The 20155-nt window shown below is 41.3% G+C and overlaps 1 protein-coding gene across 2 annotated transcripts; it reads left to right on the forward strand.

Moving 5' to 3' along the window:
• Positions 1–75: 75 nt before the first annotated feature.
• Positions 76–17920, forward strand: GPR174 (G protein-coupled receptor 174). Of its 2 annotated transcripts, XM_034782686.1 has the most exons (3): positions 76–269; positions 6562–6637; positions 13779–17920. In XM_034782686.1, the coding sequence occupies exon 3, from the start codon at positions 14407–14409 to the stop codon at positions 15385–15387; it is 981 nt and encodes a 326-aa protein (XP_034638577.1). In that variant the 5' UTR covers positions 76–269; positions 6562–6637; positions 13779–14406; the 3' UTR covers positions 15388–17920. The 2 variants fall into 2 exon arrangements, with proteins under 2 accessions (XP_034638577.1, XP_034638579.1); XM_034782688.1 differs by lacking the exon at positions 6562–6637.
• The last annotated feature ends 2235 nt before the right edge of the window (positions 17921–20155 follow it).

The following is a 20155-nucleotide window of genomic DNA, read 5'->3' on the forward strand; positions in this document are numbered from 1 at the left end:
TTCGTCTGTTCTGCCCACTGGAAAAAGGAAATGTAAAATGTGCAGACTGCAAGTCGCTCTCTGATGTTATTCTGAAGCAGTGACAGCTCTCTACTACTGGCATTTCTGAGCTCAGATGTATTCTGAAAGCTCTCAGCAGTTGCACTTTTGGTTTATATATCAAGCAGAGAGTGGAAACTGTTGTATACGATCAGTAAAGTCGATTTCTGAGTGAGTCTCGTACCAAAAGCTACCCAGAGTTAAACAGAAACCAGGAGAAACTGCAAAAGGTAGGATTGTTATTTTGGGGGGGGGGGGGTGCTAATTCGTAATCTTTGCTGTACTTTTTCTTTTAAGAAGTTTAAAATGTACCAGTTAACAATACAAGTTGGCTTTATACTGCATATTTCACTCACGTGGCAAAGACAGGATGGAATGAAAGAATCATTTTCAGAATGGAAGATAGGCTAGAGAATTTTCAAAAAAAATAGGAAGATTCATGGAGGGCATATAAAAATATTAGGTGATTGTAGTGCTGACGAAATTAAAATAAAGAAGTAGCATCAGAACTCTGGAGGGAAGCTAGTTTTTTCTGTTTAGCTGAAGGGTGGATTTCTTCAATGTATATAAAACGATTTGTAGATCAGAGTTTTGCAGCTTTAGAAGTTTTTACATATTTTTTAGCTGTAAAATTTCAAACCAGATTTTCTACTTCTGTGATGTGGTTATCAAGAAAGAAACAATATTGACAAAGGAACAATTATAATTTTTTCCCATTCTTGTAAGCTCCATAGCTGAAATCAAGATTTCTAAAATTTTACTGACATGTCATTTTGTAAAAGAGAATATTTAGATTTTTAGAGGGAAAAATTTTTTACCCCTTATATCTTTCCAAGTGATCAGATACCATGATGATGTATAAGAATGTAGGTAGATAGCTTTACACTGTGCTTAGCACAATGGTGTCTGAAACAAAGTCTAGGTATTGTTAAGCACATGGCAGAACTCACAATGGAGAATGTAAACAGAATAGTCTGGCTAAAACTCACATTGTTTTAATGCTAGCTGTAATTCACCTTTAATAACAGCTTTTTAAAATGATACAGTAATAAAAAGAAGAGGGATGTGTTGGTTAGCTGAGAATGGACTTTGTCTTTTTTACTCATGTAACAAGGGTGAAAAATATTAGCTAAGAATTAAAATGCAAAGTATTATATTTCAAATGGAATTAAATCAAGATATTGTACCATTTTTGCCTGAGTACTCTGGGAATTTATTAAGCCAAAATTCCCCCTCGCCCCCTCCTCACCACACCATTGACTCATACACTCTTAAACAGGCCAGTTTGTCAGTCTGTCTTTGAGTGGGTAGGGAAAGCACCAATAGCAGAACTTTGAGAAAGCTACATTAACTGTTTTGGGTTCAAACATCTATCATTACTGTAACAGTGGCTTTAAAAGCTTGTGTGAGCATGCTATCACCCCTTAGTTCTTTGTGAGCACTGGGCTGAGCCGTGCAGCTCAACATTGTTTAGTTATTACATTTTTCCTCCATGCTTTTCTTATAAAGCTGCGAATAAATTTGCTTTCAATGCAAGTTTTGCCTGAGTAAGGATGCCAGGTTTAGGCCCATAGTCTTGGTATCGGGATTGCACAGATTACTGCAGTATGAGCTTCCCCGCTGCTCTGCCAATGAACCCTAATCCTGGCCCCCTAAAAATCCAGTTATGAGTTGATTTATTTCTGTTGAGCAGAAGCTGCCAGTTATGCTGAACTCTGAAGTGGTTTCTTAACATGCACAAATGGTGGCTAGGAAACCACCACCGCCGCTTTCACTTAGGGTAAGGTCCACAATCCAGTACCTGGCCCAAGTGGGCGCAGTGCATGGGTTGGGGTTGGAAGGCGGGGAAAGTAGAATTCACCCCACATGGCTTGGAGCAACAGCAGAGTCGCTCTGTGGTAGCTTCTGCAATCCAGTGGGTAGAATAGGATGCCCAAATGCCGAGAATAGCCTCTGTGGATCCTTCTGCAGTGCCTCCAGAGGAGAGGATTGGAGGATCCATACAGTGGCAGATTTCCTCAAACACCTCAAACATGGCATCCTTGCAGGGGTCCTGTCCAGTGCTACCTGGTTTGCAACTAGCCCCATCAAAGACACCAATGAAAATGGCTCCTCACATTAGAACATAAGAATGGCCGTAGTGAGGCCTTGTTTATGCTACTGCTTAAATTGACGTAAGTTATGTCGCTGAGGGGTGTAAAAAAACATAACGTATATCAACTTAACGTGGCTCTGTTGGTGGGAGATGCTCTCCTGTCGACATAGCTTCTGTCTCTCATTGAGGTGGATTAATTATGTCAACAAGAGAGCGCCCTCCCATTGACTTATCGTGTCTTCACCAGACCTGCTAAATTGACACCGCTGCATCGATTGCAGCAGCACCGATTTAGCGCCATAGTGAAGATGAGCCCTGAGTCAGTTCAATGGTCCATCTAGCCCAGTATCCTGTCTCTGACAGCGGCTAGTGCCAGATGCTCATGGCAGTTGGAAGTTTAGGGACACCAGGATCATGGGGTTGCATCGCTAACCATCTTGGCTAATAGCCTTTGAGGGGCCTTTCCTCCATGAATTTATCTAATTCCTTTTTGAACACAGTTATACTTTTGGCCTTCACAATATCACAACGAGTTCCACAGGTGGACTGTGTGTTGTGTGAAGAACTTCCTTATGTTTTTTTTTTGAACCTTCAGCCTATTAATTTCATTGAGTGACCCCTAGTTCTTGTGTTATGTCAAGGAATAAATAACACTTTCTTATTGACTTTCTCCACACCATTCATGGTTTTAGAGACTTTTATCATATCTCCCCTTAGTTGTCTCTTTTCTAAGCTGAACAGTCCCAGTGTTTTTAATCTCTCCTAATAGGGATGGCATTACATAGCCCTAATCATTTTCATTGCCCTTCTCTGCAATGAAATTCTAATATGCCTTTTTTCAGATGGGGTGGCCAGAACTGCACGCAGTATTCAAAGGTTGGGCATACCATGTATTTATATAGTGGCATTATGTTATTTTCTGTTTTATTATCTGTCCTTTCCTAATGGTTCCTAACATTTTGTTAAATTTTTTGACTGCTGCTGCACATTGAGCTGATGTTTCAGAGAACTATCCATGACATCTCCAAGATCTCTTTCTTGAGTGGTAACAGCTAATTTAGACCCCCTCGTAGCCATGGGAAGGGTTCTGGATTTGCCCCTTAGTGCATTGATCTGGAATTGATCAAATCATATTTGTAGAATAGAGTTGATTTCTATTCATGATAATATTTTAATTGTTATTTTAAAAAAGAAATTCCCTCTTTGTTTGGTGGGTAAAGAATTCAACATATGTATTATTGGTATCATCATCAGACAGTCATATTTTCCTCCTAACTTACGCAATGTTCCATGCACAACCTGTGAGTTGAAATTGAAGTTTCGGCAAAAGCAAACTAGCCAACTTGTTTAGCAGGGATCACCTACAACCACTGAGACTTGCTTGGAGTTTCAGTCTTGTTCCTTAAAAGTGCTTGAATACTCCAAGTGAAACTTGAGCAAGTGCATCTCCACTCTCCAGCCTCTATTTTCATAAGAAACCAGAGGGTTTTGCTAGTTCTGTCCCTCATAAGTAGACTTCAGGGGCACTGGCAGGGTAGACCTTCTCCTTTCTTCAGGTATCCTCCCTGTTCCCTATTCAGGAAGAGTAAGACTGGGAAATGCTCTCTGATCTTGCTGCTGCCTTTTAACTACCCATTTGCTGCATGTTGACACTGAGAAGTCTCACAATGCCCTGCACTATAATTATTGTTCATTAGCTGTAAAGTACAGGTAATCTGCTTGGCATGGCACAAGGTGCAAATAAAGATGGCCCCAGCCCCAAGAAATTTACACAATCCCTGTTTGTGGTGGAGTTTAATATGATGCACTCTGGATATCAGAGGAGACAACAGCAGGGCTGGATTCTATTCCTGCAACTGAATGGAGATGGTAGGGATAGGCAGGCTTGCTGCTATTACTAATAACAGTAGTGTCTACAGCCCCCAGCTGAGATCAGGTTCTCATTGAACCAGGCATGGTACCTACAGATAGTAAAAGACATTCGGTCTGTGTGATGTCGGAATGAATAAGGGGAAGAGGCTAGCCAAACAAACACTCATTGATCACCCCACAAGGGGAAGGGATGAGTTTGTTGCCATCCCAAAGAAGGGAGCCAAAGTCTACCGCTACGCCAGGAGACACTTACTTGTAAGTAGAGGTGTCCTTGGGCTCTGTTTGGGAGTAGGGAGGTTTTGTTGAAGGAAAGAAGTTCCCAGACAAATTTAGTGTGGTTTCAGGTTTTAATCCTGCATGCTCAGCCAGCCCTCATGAATACTTACTCCATAGTTAAATTGGCGAGGCCTTGATTATTAATAAAAAGCTATAGCCTCCATTTATAGAGCACCTTTACTACCACATGGCCTTTCCATAGTCACGCCTTACTGAAGTCCAGTCACTTCATGGATAAACATAGCAGCTGCTTAAAAGCAACGTAGGTAGCAGAATACAATTATCTGAGCTGCAATTGGTTCAAAACAGCAGGGCTAACAGTCCTTCTCAGAGAAAGTTTAGTGACAGCACCTAGGCGGGACCTTCATATTAGTCTCATTGAAAAGATGGTATCGCAAACAGCACAATACATCCAAGTGCTGAACAGGCACAATAGTTCAATCCTGATTCAGAAATGGGTGCTAAATACAGAATCATAAACATCACTTTGATTAGAATCTAGAGACCTCCCTTCTAAACACTGACCCAGTTCAACATTGCTGAATTTGTGAGACAGGATCACAGCACCATGTGGGATGGCTAATTGCTGTAAGTCTCATACTGGCTTTGCAACTGTCTTCTGGTATTTTTAGCTGTACTTTTTCCTCACAGGTTTTGCCTCTTTCAAAACATCTACATGTTTTAAGTTATGACAGTGGTTTTCAACCTTTTTTTGTTTGTGGACCCCTAAAAATTTTTGAGTGGAGGTGCAGGCCCCTTTGGATATCTTAGCCATAGTCTGTGGACCCCCAGAGGTCCAGAGACTGCAGGTTGAAAACCACCATGTTAAGACATTTATGCACCAGCCCCCACAGCCTGCAGGAGGAAGTGTAAGTTTGAAGCCCACTGGATAGGTGTGTTCAAAATGTGCTATATCACCTCCCTAATATACTTGATAACTGAAACGCAGTAAACTGGCGGGGGAGGAGGATATGGGGGGAAACTAATAACATTAGCTAGTCTCAGGCATAATGTAAGGAAGCATTCAGATACCATAATGATAATTTCCATAAGAGGATGGACTGAGGAATAGATGGATTAGATAGAAGCTTCCTCATGCAGTTATGCCAATGCTCCAAAATCCTGAAGTGTAAAATCATGGCTATTCCACTGCATGTCCTCTGAAGCAGACATCACCAACCATATTGAATCATGCACTAGATCAGTGGTTTTCGAACTTTTTTAGGTTGCGTAGCCCTTTCCAAATGTACTCTACCGCCTACCTCCAGCTAAGATAGGCAGAGGTGACACTTAAAAGAGAAAGAGGAGTTAAGATTTATAAAATTTAAACTCACTCCCATCCCCCACTTGTGATTTCACCTCAGGTTCACAACTTAGTGCGTATTAAAAAGCAGAATCATGAATTATTAAGCTTTGATTATTGATGCATGAGGAAACAGCTTTAAATTCTAAGTTAGCCATAAAAAACACAACACATTCCCGTCTTTCATCTTCCAGTAAGGTCAAGGCTAATATGCATTTGGCAACTTGACATATTAGAACAACAGCAAAAACTCTGGCTGTATGGACAAACAGTCACAAGAGTCTTGGGGCTCAAGTATAATACAGTATAATGCTCTCAACATGATCTAATATTAGAAGTATCATCTGTATATTCTAGCAGTAAGAAAACACAGGAACTTTGGTTTTCACATACTGTTTCAGGGTAACGGTTAGACCCCAGTTGTTTACAGCAAAGAGAAGTATGTTAGGTGCTGAAGATACCTAGCAAAACCCTGATGGTCACTTCTGCGAGAAACCTTTTTTGGGGCTAAAGCAGGGGAAATCTCAGAGAGGTTCTCTCCTCGTGGAGATTTCTCCTCAGTCTGTCAGAGGATGCAATTTGTCTTCTGCCCCCACAGAACAAGATGGAGAAATAGAGAAAACTGTTTGAAAGAGCAAAATACTTCTTCTCAACTGACATTTTTATAAAGACAACAGCCTGGGTAATTATCAGGCTGAACTTTATTAATATTACAGTAGGGCCTAGACACCCCAAAAACATATTGAAAGAGGCAATTCCTGGCCTGAAAAGCTTATAAAAAATAGGAAGCCATAACCCGCCCCCAAACTTAAGAGCCACCACCCCACCCCCTCTATCTTGTCACCCGCAGTTGTCATCATAAGAAAGAGAAGTCTAGGTACATTACATTGTTAGTATTATAATATTTCTGTTTACATGGCATTCATAGGAAACAGTTATTTTTGCTCATTGCTATTCTCCATATTCTCTTTTATAGGCTCCATAAGAGAAATAGGAGAAACAGAAGGGTATTACAGTCAGCAGTGACCCTATAGCCACCACCCAAGGAGTAGGTCAGTAATAAGAAACTAAATGTTGTGTACAATATCTGATAAACACTCTATCCACATTTTCTTTTTCAATGCTACTTTATATTATATTACAGCACATACATTAACTTTTCATCTAGCATGGTGTGTTTACAGGAGGGGGGATGGGAATTTGCTGTTGGTATAGACCAGCCACAAGCTACTAAACTCCCCGGAAGCAAGGGGAGGGAGTTGTGACTCAGGGAGTTTCTCTGAGGTAAAATACCTCCTTGAGCGACTCCTGGGTGGTACATCTTACAGACCACTTCTTGCTCAGGGCTATACTTAATGGCATGAGTTAGCAGGGACGCCATTTCAAATTTTGGTGTGGGGAGCAACTTTAACCATGATTCCAGGTGCCTAAAACTTAGACACCTGAAAACTCTAGATTGTTTGCAGATAACAACTTAGAAATTAGCAGACAGGATCACTGTATCTAATTCCTATGTAAAGAAAGAAAAATATATACAAACACCAATTAAAGCCATATTTTAAATTTCTATGTGAATTTAGAACAATCAGGAGATAATACAATCCCAAGACTTGACGTATCAGTTTTGGACCCTTAACACAGATATCAGAAATATAAGTTTGATACTTTGTACGCTATCTTTAGTAGAGAGAAATAAAAAGAAATAAAATCTGCTTAAAATCTGCTTACTTTCTCTGACACACAGTGTTACTGCCATTATCTACTCTATTTTAGTCAACTATTTTTCACTCCACTAAAAATGTATTTACTTAATTTTTTTAACATATGTGATTAAAGTGTTTTTTTTCTCTTTATTAAAAACAGGAATTAATTTTTCTAAATATTTTTGGCATGTACGTGACTCATTAACATTTACATCCATGACTACTATTAGTATCAAACTTGGAACCACTTTTATTTTTGTATGAATTTGAAATTATTTTACAGAGATAATTAAAAACACAATTTGAAAATAGGTGACCTTATCTGCATAGTGTCTAAAGTTATGTATTTAGCTAATTTTTTAAAAACTTGCACCGCTTATGTGAGTACAAGCTAAATTTGCATCCTAGAATGACACTATTATTTGATTGTATCACTTTAAATAATGAATGACAAAGCACAATATAGTAATAAAAGTAATAATGATAATTACTCCAGCCGGGACAGGGTAGGTATTTTGGAACTCACTACTCAAAGAATTAATGTTAAGCATAAGAGAGAAATAAAATTATGAAATGCACAGACCAATCAAAAAAAATAACAGTACTGTAATCCTTAATGAACTTTGAAAGAATAAAATTGCAGAGAATATATGTGCATTGGCAGTTCGACAGGAAGTACCAAGAAGTACCAACAACCTACAAGAAGTATCAACAATAATATATATGTACGTGTGTGTGAGTGTGAGTGAGAGAGAGAGAGAGAGTGTGTTGGGGAAGTCTGTGTGGGAGACTGTGTGCGCCCCTGGAGTGTATCAGCATACTGTCTCTTTAAGCTAAACATTCAGGAGTCTGAACATTTGTTCAGTACAGCAGCAGCTGCCACCCCCACTCCTGAGTCAGAGGCACAAGTGCAGACAGGCTCCCTGTCCCCCCCCCACCTCTAGCATCGGGCAAGTTCCCCCAAAGCCCTGCCAGACATGGATCTGCTTCCCAAAGAAGGGGAGACTAGAGCTGGGCTGCTGGAGAGCAGTGGCTGCTGGTTGGGTGCCCAGCTCTGGGAGGAGGGGGGAACTAAAGCAAATGGTGGGGTGGCTATAACCCCTACAATACCCCCTCCCCCAATGCCACCCCTGGACCTGATTGCATATCACTGCAGCGCTCCTCCTGGATCTGGGGCGTGCGCCATGAGCAGACCTCTGGTATGAAACTCAGGGGAGAGAGGGGAGCAGGTGTTCTTCCCACCCTCCCTAAATGGCAGCCCTGCGAGTTAACACAATCATAGAATCATAGAATATGAGGGTTGGAAGGGACCTCAGGAGGTCATCTAGTCCAACCCCCTGCTCAAAGCAGGACCAATCCCCAACTATATCATCCCAGCCAGGGATTTGTCAAGCCTGACCTTAAAAACCTCTAAGGAAGGAGATTCCACCACTTCCCTAGGTAACCCATTCCAGAATGCTTTGTCTCATTCTAGATCCACTGAACCCTGGTCCATCAGGGTAATCCACTGGTGGGCCGGGATGGTTTGTTTACCTGCAGCGTCCACAGGTTCGGCCGATCGAACCTGTGGACAGGAACAGCGAACCGCGGCCAGTGGGAGCTGCGATTGGCCGAACCTGCGGATGCTGCAGGTAAACAAACCGTCCCGGCCTGCCAGCGGATTTCCCTGATGGGCTGCGTGCCAAAGGTTGCCGATCCCTGGCCTAGTGCATTGTGGGCACTACCTTAAAGCAATAATGAATATATAGAATTACAATACTGTATGGAAGATGCTATTAATACCCTTTTTATTAAGTATAAAAGATAAGTTTCTGTGTTGTGCCTGCCAAAATCTGACCTGTCAATATAAAAATATTGCCACTTAAACAAGAGAAACAAAATAGAAAAAAAGGAAGTTACTTATGGTTTATAGTTAGACACAGAAAGTCTTTGTAATGCCATAAACTGAAAGTAAACAAGCATGCAGAACATGTGAAACATGATTTCCTCTTTTAGCACTATGTTGGGTTTTATATTGTATTTTTGATTAAAATGCTATACATTTTTGTTTGGAATTTTCCAGTTGCAGTTTCTCACTTTGCTTGTACTTCTTCCTCTAGCAAAAGTTGTCATTCTTCTCATGGGGTGACTCAGAAGATCACAAGCATCGATATCTATAGCTATATATGGAATCCCTTCAGTGAAAGCATAATTTAAAAAAAAATTCAGTGCTTGATTTTTCTATATTTCTGCAGTGTCTCCTGAAGCTTCCCAATGCACAGGGAGAGGGACACACTGCTACAGCCCTTCAGGCTAAGATTTTCAGGAGAGCCAAAGGGAGTTTCGTTCCCAAATCCTATTGAACATCTTTAGGAGTTGGGTGCACAACTCCCGTAGGCCTTTTTGAAACATCCTAACCTTAAGGGGGAAAGCATTCTTTCCCTGTGTACTAGGCCAGTTTTGCTAGCTGGTGCCTAGCAGGTGGAGCCATTGTTCCAGCTAGTCTCTACTTTTCTTCACTTTTCTTTTTGGGTTACTGTAGGAAAACAGGTTTGTAAATGGGGAGCAGTCTATGAACTTTCTTGAGTGCAAGGATGGCAATTCTATTTAGCTGTATGCAGGCTGTGCAAGGAGAGAGAGACTCCTTACTTTTCCCCTCTCTCACTGTGTGCCTGATCTAGCCTTTGAGGTTATGATGCCTTTGATGAATTATGTAACGTTAGGCAATGTCTATTATTTAGTGCAAGTGTAATGACATTGTGTTACTAATGGAATTAAGGGAAATATTTCAGGAGGAGTAAATACAGAGTGAATGATGGTGACATTTACACAATAAACCAGAGTGGGAAAAACACTGAGGCTATTTTAGTCAGTACTGGTTCATTTAGAGAAGCTTCACCATCCATTTTACCAAAGTTGTTTGTGTGTGTGCGCAACATGTGTGGCTTGTGTAAGTTGCACTGAATTGCACTACCCCCTCATTTGCATGTGGACCATTGATGTAGGGCCAAATCTATCTTGCCTTAGTCACCTAGTTAGTCCTAGTGCAGTAATGTGAGTAAGATTTAACCTTACTGGCGGGATGAATCTTGCTGGGAACCGCCATGCAAGAGAGGGCTTATTAAAAATGCACCATTGAGAGATTTTTAAAAAATGAAGCTGTTTTAGGCCCTGAGCCTGCAAAACACTTATACACATGCTTATCTTTACTCATATGAGCAGTCCTATTGAAGTCCATGGGACTAATCACGTAAATAAAGTTAAGCACACATAAGTTGTGCAGATTTGGGACCTTATTATCAAGACAGAGATGAAATCATTTTAATATCACAAATTCAGAACTTTAAAATGAATTCAGTGCTACATGTTAGAGAAAATCAGGTTAGTGCGAAGAGGAGAAAATAAACCTCAGGCTGGCCCGTGCAATTATTTATTAGCCTCCTTTGTTCAGTCATCAGAGTGCATAATTCTGGAATGACAAAGTAGGTGAGGTAATATCTTTTATTGGACCAACTTCTGTTGGTGAAAGAGACAAGTGTTCAAACTACACAGAGCTCTTCCTCAGGTCTAGAATGACAACATTGAATCTGTTACCTAACACCACGAGGAACTGAGATTAATACATGCGGTATCAGATAATAGTTTTATTGACCTTGTTCAATATGCCCCAGTCTCTCAAACATTTGCACATCTGAGTAACTTAACACAGTGGGTTGTTCAATTGAACTCAACGGGCTATTCAGGTGCACATTTGAAGGGTAAAGGCCTTATTTTATGTCTTGAGCACTGTCATCTAATGCTACTGTTGTGCTCAGGAAAGCAGGCAAAGGCACTGGTTGGGAAGCACAGACATAGGATATTTATTTAATTGGAGTTCTACAAAATAAAAAGGGGGGCCTTTCTCAGGCATCCCAACACCCATTACAAAAATGAAAAGTAAACTAAACAGAAGCTTAGCCTGGAATAGCCTCCCACTAGAAGTTGTGAGGGCAAACAACTAGTTTTAAGAGAGAGCTGGACAAATTTATGAGTGCAATTGTATGAGAAGATTGTTTGTGATGGTAGGGGGCAGAGCTCAACAGCCTAGAGACTCATGTCTGGTTTACATCTTATGTTCCTAAAGCTCTCATGCTTCAGCGTTTCAGCCAGCCACTAGCAGGGGTCAAGAAATGAATTTTTCCCCCATTTTTAAAAATCTCCTTCCTCTGAGCATCAGGAATAGCCATTGCTGGAAATAGGTCACTGGGCAGGGTAGGCCAGGGCCCTGGGATGGCACTGAGCAGTCTCTCTCTCAGGTGCTTGGCTGGCTTGTTTTTGCTGACATGCTTGGGGTGTAGCTCATTACCATATGTAGGGTTGGGAAGGAATTTCCCCCAATTCAGATTGGGGATTTTTTGCCTTTGCGGTGTGTGGGTGGGGGTCACTTGTCAGGATTAAATGAAACGCTACTGCAGGGCCCTTGAGCATCAGTGCACCTGGGTTCCTCCTATTATCTGCCTGTGGCACATATTAGTGTAGTCTCCTGTATGGGTCTCATTTACTTTGCTCTTATTTCGGTTGTTGGGGTTAGTGTGCAGGTGCTCGGGGGTGTTAGTGGCCTGTGATACACAGGAGGCCAGACTAGATGGTCACTTCTGGCCTTAAACTCTATGACTCTATCATTCCCCTGGCCCATAATACTGAACTCACTCCAAAACACAACACTTTCCCCGCCCCATAGATCAAATTCTCTTCAAATGGCATCCTCCACAACAGACAGCACAAACAGACATGCCTTGCAGAGTGCTTTTAAGGCCAACAACCTAGGCTATGCTGCACCACAAGAGAAGGCAGTTCATCTCAGAGCCGTCAGCCCACTCCTCACAGGGAACATTCTACTACCAGTCATTTCTCTTGTAAGTCACAGGTGCTCCAGTTTGAGTGCCTCTGCTGATTGCAGCTGCCACAGTACGGCTCAAGAGGAAAGGTGGTTTCTTGTGTAGGAAGGTTCCAAGACATTTGGGGTGTTGTAGACATTGACTTATCATATGTTAACAGTATATTCAAGATGCTTTCAGCTGCTCGGTTTGTCATTTGCAGGGGCCTTTACCTCAACAAAATACTGGCTGTGTGTGATAGATCTTTTTGTGAGATATTTCATCTATTAACAAAAAAGTCACATTTTTATAAACTTTAGTATCAGCACCTTCTTGTGAAAAGGTAGGCTGGATATGCAAGATATTATAGTGATATCAACTGTGAGGAAAAGCAAACATGTAGCCACTCTTTTACTTTCAGTTTCAAGGGGAAACTTATTAACTGGCTGCTGAAGTAACTGATGGAACCAGTGTGAAAAATTAGTGGAAGAACTTTTCTCAAAATCCATGTTCACAGAACACAAAATAGCATTTTTCCCTAGAATGGAGTTTGGCTAGGAGGAAAGGCCGCCATTTTGCGACCTGAAATTCTGGTTTAGCATAACAGCATTTGCACTGACAGAAAGGTCACATTTTCAGATTAATATATCAGCCTCATTTACATGAGAAACAGATTCTTTTCTTCAATGTGGCAGTAGCCTGAGACCTTAGAGGTTTGCAGCACATACAAACTGTAATTATATGGTTTCAATCAGATGAGAAAAGAAAAGGAAGTGCTCCTTCTTTTGGGTAAATATCAAAAGTTCCTTCTGTGGATGACTTTTATGAAAAGTTTCTTACATTTTGGACATTTATGGCAGCTTAGGTTATTTTATCATTGCAAAATTATGGATATAAAATATTTTTACTTAAAGAATTTGTCTTAGGCACCAAATTCAATATTGGTGCAACTCTACTGACTTCAGTGGTGTTACAGTAGGGATGTATTTGGATCAATGTGGTTATTAACATAAGGGAAGACATAGGCACTTCTTGAAGGGCTCATTACTTTATTAGTCATGCAACACGCTAGACTCCATTGCAGATTCCCAGGCATGACTACTTGGCATAGGAACTATCCAATCTACCTACCTAATCAGTACCTAGGGACACATAGTGATACAAAGTACAAAGTCCCCTTGTCAGGATGTCTGCTGCCCCCAACAGGTGCAACTAGGCATAAGAAGGTGTTTCCTTTTGACAGATACCTCAGTTAGTGGGAAAGAATTTGATAAAACCACTTAGTTATTAGCAAATAAGGATGTACTAGGGTCAGAGAGGAGTTCTGCTTAAAGATGCATAACACTGGATTAAATGATGCAGGTGTAGTGATTAGGCTATTCTATACTTCCTTCTTATTCTGCAGTGGCCTTGCTCTCACTTTCACTGAAGATGACAAAGGACTTGATTTTCTGAAGTGCTGAGCACCCACTGATCTTGATGAAGACAATGGGAGCTGTGGTGCTCAGCATCTTAAAAAGCAGGTCCATCTTGGATAAAAATTAAGTTTCTTCCAAGATTTCATAAACACACATTATATATGGGGGGGGAGTTTCAAAAAAGCATACTCCTATATGGCATTATATTAGTCAGTAATTTTCCTCGTTTTCTTTCAGCTGCAGGTCTGCATCTGTTTTGACATTTGGGGGCTGAGAAAACTGGCTGTGAAATACCTCCAGATGGATGATTTTGAGGATGCTATTGCACATGTGTTTATTACTTAGAGCACCACGTAGTGAATGCTCCTTATTCCCACCTGCACCCTGTCTTCATGCTGAGCTTCATTTTATCAGCACCACAAGCAATTATATTCAAGAGGCATTTGAGAAAGAACGTGACCAGTGTCATACGTGACTTACTCACCACAGGACAAAGTTTCTTCCAAAATCAGAATAGATGACATAGAAACTGAAACCTACGTAAAAGTGAAGCCCGAAGGAAATGTCATGTGTAGTTTTTACCTCAGGACAATCTGGTCAGCAAGAAGCTTTAGAGGAATAATGTTATCAAGCCTTGCTAGCAACAATCTTACTTAGTTAGATGAACACAAAGTAAACAAGATACCGTGAAGCGCAAAATAATGCTGTACAAAAAAGCAAGGGGTTGCAAAGGAACAAGACAAGTAAATGTTAAGTTTGCAGCTTCTCCAGTATTTTTTAATTGTTACCTATATAGGAAATTTGACGATAGCTGGAAATTCCATTGGTAACGTAAACTTCTCATTAGAGTTCACATCTGTGCTAAATGAAAATAAACATGACGACAGACAGCTCAACCTGTTACAACGATACTGATGTTAAGCATTACTATACAATAACATACACTTTGATTCTGGTCCCTGGATTAATAGGGAATGTTTTAGCTCTGTGGGTCTTTTATGGCTACATGAAAGAAACCAAGAGGGCTGTGATATTTATGATCAATCTAGCCATTGCTGACTTAGCACAAGTTTTATCCCTTCCTCTAAGGATTTTCTACTACTTGTCTGGAACATGGCACTTTGGAGAAGGTCTCTGTATATTTTGTTTCTACCTTAAGTATGTAAATATGTATGCAAGCATCTACTTCTTGGTTTGCATCAGTGTAAGACGATTTTTGTTTCTTATGTACCCCTTCAAGTTCAGTGACTGCAAACGTATATATGATGTGTACATCAGCATCGCTGGGTGGATTGTAGTCTGCATTGGCTGTTTGCCTTTTCCTCTTCTAAGATTTAACTCTAGTAACATGAATACCAATACGTGCTTTGCAGATCTTCCCATAAAGGACATTAACCTTTCCAACTCCATTGTGATGATGACCATAGGTGAGCTGATTGGGTTTGTAACTCCTCTGCTGATAATTCTGTATTGCTCATGGAAGACTATCCTATCATTAAAAGAAAAGAATTCCATTTCCCATGACTTTGGAGAGAAAAAAAAGGCTTTAAAGATGATCCTCACCTGTGCTGTGGTATTTCTGATTTGCTTTGCACCTTATCATATCAGTTTTCCTTTAGATTTCCTTGTTAAATCAAGACGGATAAAAAACCAATATGCCCGAAATGTGATTTCAATATTTCATGCAGTGGCTTTGTGTCTTGCCAGTTTGAATTCCTGTGTAGACCCAGTCATATACTACTTCACTACAGATGAGTTCAGAAGACGACTTTCAAGACAAGATTTGCAAGACAGTATTCAGTTACACAACAGAGGTTATGCGAAAAAACATTCCAGAACTGTGTAATAAGGTGAAGTGGTGGAATATTAATATTGCACTTTCTGAAACGATTAAAAGGATGTTCAACATCATATTCATGTGGCCCAGCATATTGGGGAAAATTCTGAAATCCTTTCTCAGGCAAACATCTGTTGATTTCAATGAGCATTGGACTGATTAAAAAACTGACAAAGGACTTGAGGATTTGACCTTTTTCTTGCAATCTTTTTGTGAATATTGAATTTAAACAACATGTTATGTATATTATAAAAAATAATTGATATAGTGCCCAAGCCAGAACTAGCCAAGCCAGAATAAAATAGCTTTATTCATGTGAAACTGATGAGTGTGAGGTTGGGATTTCACTTGCTGAATGGATGTAAGGGCCAGGGCACTAATTCTGCATCCAGCTATTGCTGTGTATAGAACAGTGGCTTGAAGGATGTCACCTGCCACTACCCTCCTATATCAGCTTTCAGCCATGGAATATATAATATACATTGTCCCCCTGGTCACAACCACAACACGTCCACTTCTACAACTCTGCAATGCTTTGCAGAGGCCCTCAGGAGATATCTCATGTATGTCCACATGCCCATCTGAGAAAATTCTCTGCTACTTTGGCCAACAGTGCAGAAGAAATGCATCATTTCTGCTAATTTGCACCTTAACTGAGAAGGCTCAGTATTTGGCTCATGGTTAGGAGGCCACTAATCCCCCAAACTAAACCTAGGTTAGACAAGCGTGGTAAGGCCCCCACCAGCAAAAAACAATTGGCTACAATGCACAAATAGACCTAGCTGAGGAGAAGCCACACAGTACAGTTTTGGTGGATTATGTAAAGAGGAGAAAGTAATATGTTGGAGGCATGGCCTGTGAGGCCCTGTGTAGTGCAAATTCTGTGCAGATTAGGTGCAACAGTCTACATCCAGTACCCATCTCCATACCTTTCTGTAATATCTGCTACCCTGCCACATGCTGGCGACTGCTGGCTGGGATTGAGCATGGCCCAGCAAAGCTCTTTGATTTGGATTTTGCTATGTGGCCTGGATTTGGCCCTAAAATAAGAAGCACTTGGCAAGATATTATTTATTTTTGTGATGAACGCTGAATTCAGAAACGTTGTCAAAACTTTGAATTAAGTAAAACTGTATTCATATTGGGCCAATCCCTGATGTCACTGGGCTCCTTACTCAGACAATATTCCTTTTGACTTAAAAGAGAATTTTCACTAAATAAGGACTTCCAGATTTGGCCCCTTACTAAAACAGTAATGATTATTTAATTTGTATAGAGTGCCAAGAGTCTGCTTAATGCAATACTAACCATATGGAGAGGAAGAGGAAGTTCTTGCCTCTCAACAAGTTTACAATTTAAAAATTAATTAACATTGCCTCATATTTTTGAGTAGATCATGTTATATATTCCATCGCCTTGGTTCTAAGATATGGTTGGGTTAATCTATTAAGAAAAAAGTAAGGACCGACTTGTAATTTTACCTGTTTCTATAATCTAAAGTCCTAAAATGTCCAGAAAGCCTTCTTTTCCCCACTGCCTGTTTCTGGCTCAGAGATAGAAATGCCAAAATACTATGAGAAAGATTTCACTGCTAATTTTGCAGACTTGAGTAAGCTTCCAATAAAAGGCTCCACACTTCAGGATATTTGTACCAAACCAAATGTCAAACAAATATTTTAAGGCTCACCCCTTGCTAAAGGTGCAGAGTGAAATGATTTCTTACTTACAACTGACTTTTTGTGACTACCTTCTGTGTTGTCAGTCACATTGCAAGTGTATTTTGCAAAATGTTCAGTGGGAGTCCAGGTTTACAAGCTCACTGTTCATTTCATGATTGATTTGAGAAGATGCTCTCTGTAATTCTAAAAATGCCAAACTCTAGCCAAGTGGAAACCAATGAGAGCTTCATCTCTGATTTCAATAGGGCTAAGATATGGCCAGAGGAGTCTAAACTCTCTGAATTTTGCTGGTTTACATTTTGTTATTAAAAGTAAACTACTTTAAACTAAAGTGTTATTTTAATGCAGAAGATTAATGTAACTAGAAGCAAAGATATTATATAATAGCCTTGGAGAGATTCTTACAACGATGGTTCAAACCTGTTTTTTGTTTTGTTTAAGCAATTTATTTAATACTAAATATCAAAATCCTGGGACTGCTGTTTGGACTTAACCCTGCATTTCACTGGCACCCTTCTGTGAAATTTATTTTGTATGAAAATATATTTTTTTAATGTTAAAAATACTGTGAAAATGTAGAGTTTTAATTTAATGAAAATGTAGTTTTGCTAGATAAGGACCTAATTTATAAAATGTTTACTTTCCTTTGAACTGATTGATGTGTAAGGACATAAAGCTCGTTTTATATATATATATACACACACACACACACACACTCAATAATCCCTTTGTACATGCATATGCATGAGTCAGTGTGCCTGTGTCTGTATTTGTGTGAGTATATAATGCTAGACAGGCATTTCATGGAAATTGTAACTTGTCATTAGAAATGGAAAATAATCTATTTTCCAGCATCTACATAATATACCTGACTGTATATAATTAAATAAAAAATCCAATTTTTATAAAGTAGCTCATCTCCAAATTTATGCAACCTCTTACGTCACCTGTTCACCCTGCTATAAAAACCAACTCCAGGAAATTGAATCTTGCTGCTGACACCTGCCTGTCGATGGCACTATAAAGACCGGTGGAAAACCCTGCTCAATAGGGACCAAATAGCTCTGTAGAGAGCAAAGATCCACTTTCTCTGGTCAGTCATCACAGAAGGCACTGGTTACTAGAGCTGATTTGTCAAAGTCATTTTCATCCCAAGGGTCCCAAAAAGGGATGATTTCCATTTATTCAAACAAATATTTTCATTTTCAATGTTTTTGTTTGTATTTTGGGTTTTTTGGTTTCTTTCCTCATTTTCTTATTTCTTTTTTCTTTCACCAGTTTTTCTTTTTGTCACTAGTGGAAAAAAAGTGCAGGGAGAGAGTAGAAATTTAGAAATAAAAGAGTGAAAGGGGAGAAAAAAAGAGACAGAAAATTGACAAAAAGCATTTTCCAGTTTTGTTAAAAATAATCGTTTGTGTGTGTGTGTGAGAGAGAGATATTTCACCACACTGGGCCATATCTATTCCTCCTCTTTCTCTACTGACTTTGCTAATGTAAGCCCAACAATGAGTTGGGCCCACTGCTTGTTTCAAACTAGTAACTCCCCACTCCACCACCTCCTTCATGTTCTCCACTGAGCACTGAAAGGAGTTTGACATCTTCTTTCAAATGTTGCTAATGTAAGGGGACTGTTGCCCCCTTACTAACACTCAGTGGGGTGTTTTGGTTGGCTAGCTCCCAGCACTAAAAGGGGAAGGGTCGATGGCAAATCAGGAGCCTGAGACTGACTGTCCCCAGGAACAATGGGGAGAGGCCAATGCTCCAGATCAGCCTGATTGACAGGGCGGGCAGGCTAATCAGAGAGTCAGGAGGCCGGGGGGGTCCCGTCCTCCGTGTGAACTGGAATGGCCTAAGTCAGACAGAGTGGGGCCGAGCTAAGGAGAGAGCAGGGGCCCGAGCTGAGCTGCTGGGAGCAGAGCTGCAGCCCCAAAGCCAGAGCACAGCCCAGAGATAGCAGAGCTGCAGCAACCGGAGCCAGAGGGGCCAGACAAGCAGCCAGGAAGCAGGTCAGAGCTGGGAGCAGAGTCACAGAAGCAGCCTGCAGAGCCGACCTGTGCTGGGGGCAGAGCTGCAGCAACCAGAGCTAGAGAGGCCAGAGAAGCAGCCCAGGGAGCTGAAGGCAGAGCAGCAGCAGCAGCCGTGCTGAGGCAGAGTGGAGCTGGAGCAGTCCGGAGCTGGGGCTGGGGCAGTCCGGAGCCGTGTGCAGTCCGAGTGTGGTGAGCAGCTGGGGAGAGTGAGGGGGACCCTGGGCAGTGGGCCCAGCACAGGGAGACGCCTCAGCCAAGAGGCCTTGCAGGCCAAACTTGCAGGGGGATCATAACCCCGACCGGGCGGGGGCGACGCTGGGAAGAAGGGTCCTGCCACCTAGAGCCTGAGAGCGTGTGGCCACCACCAGAGCAAGTGTCCAACCCACAGCGTCCCTGCAGCACAGACAGGGCCTGAGAAGCAGGCCTGGGACCTACAAGGAACAGACTGAACTGCCCTGACGTTCCAGAGACACTGTTTGTAATGTTCCCTGCCACAGAGCGGGGTGATGTGTTTTCCTTTAACCTTTCCCATTTTTCCTTATTCTTTTTTAAAATTAATTGTTAATTAAACAACTTGTATTTGCTTCAAATTGTATGAAATAATCAGTGGGTCAGGGAGGTGCCCAGTGCAGAGAGAGTACACCCTAGCCCCTGTCCTAGGTGACCACAGCAGGGTTGGGGGTCGAGCCCCCCAGGAATCCTGGGCCCAGCCTTGTTGGGGTTACGAGGACTCAGCCAGACAGGAGAGTGGAAGGGGAGCCCTCAAGGGCAGGGAGGCCTCTGGGTAAAGGAAGTGGGAGCGGGGACTCAGATCCTTTCGCTAGTCCACTTCACCGGGGTAGTGCAGAAGCCAGGAAAGTTCCCCACAATAGCGGGACCATTCTCCCGCTTACACTAAGATACAAGTCTCCATTATTGCCTCCAGCCTACATGCAGTTTTCACACCCTTGTATCAAATCCATATAGGATCCTATATGATCTCCTCACAGGGCCATCTTGCAACTTCAGTTGCCATCTCTGCCTCTCTACTTATTTTAGGGTGTAGCATATGGAGAAGCATAATACTTTTAC

The sequence above is a fragment of the Trachemys scripta genome, chromosome 9, assembly GCF_013100865.1.
Source record: "Trachemys scripta elegans isolate TJP31775 chromosome 9, CAS_Tse_1.0, whole genome shotgun sequence".
In the NCBI taxonomy this organism is placed as follows: domain Eukaryota; kingdom Metazoa; phylum Chordata; order Testudines; family Emydidae; genus Trachemys; species Trachemys scripta.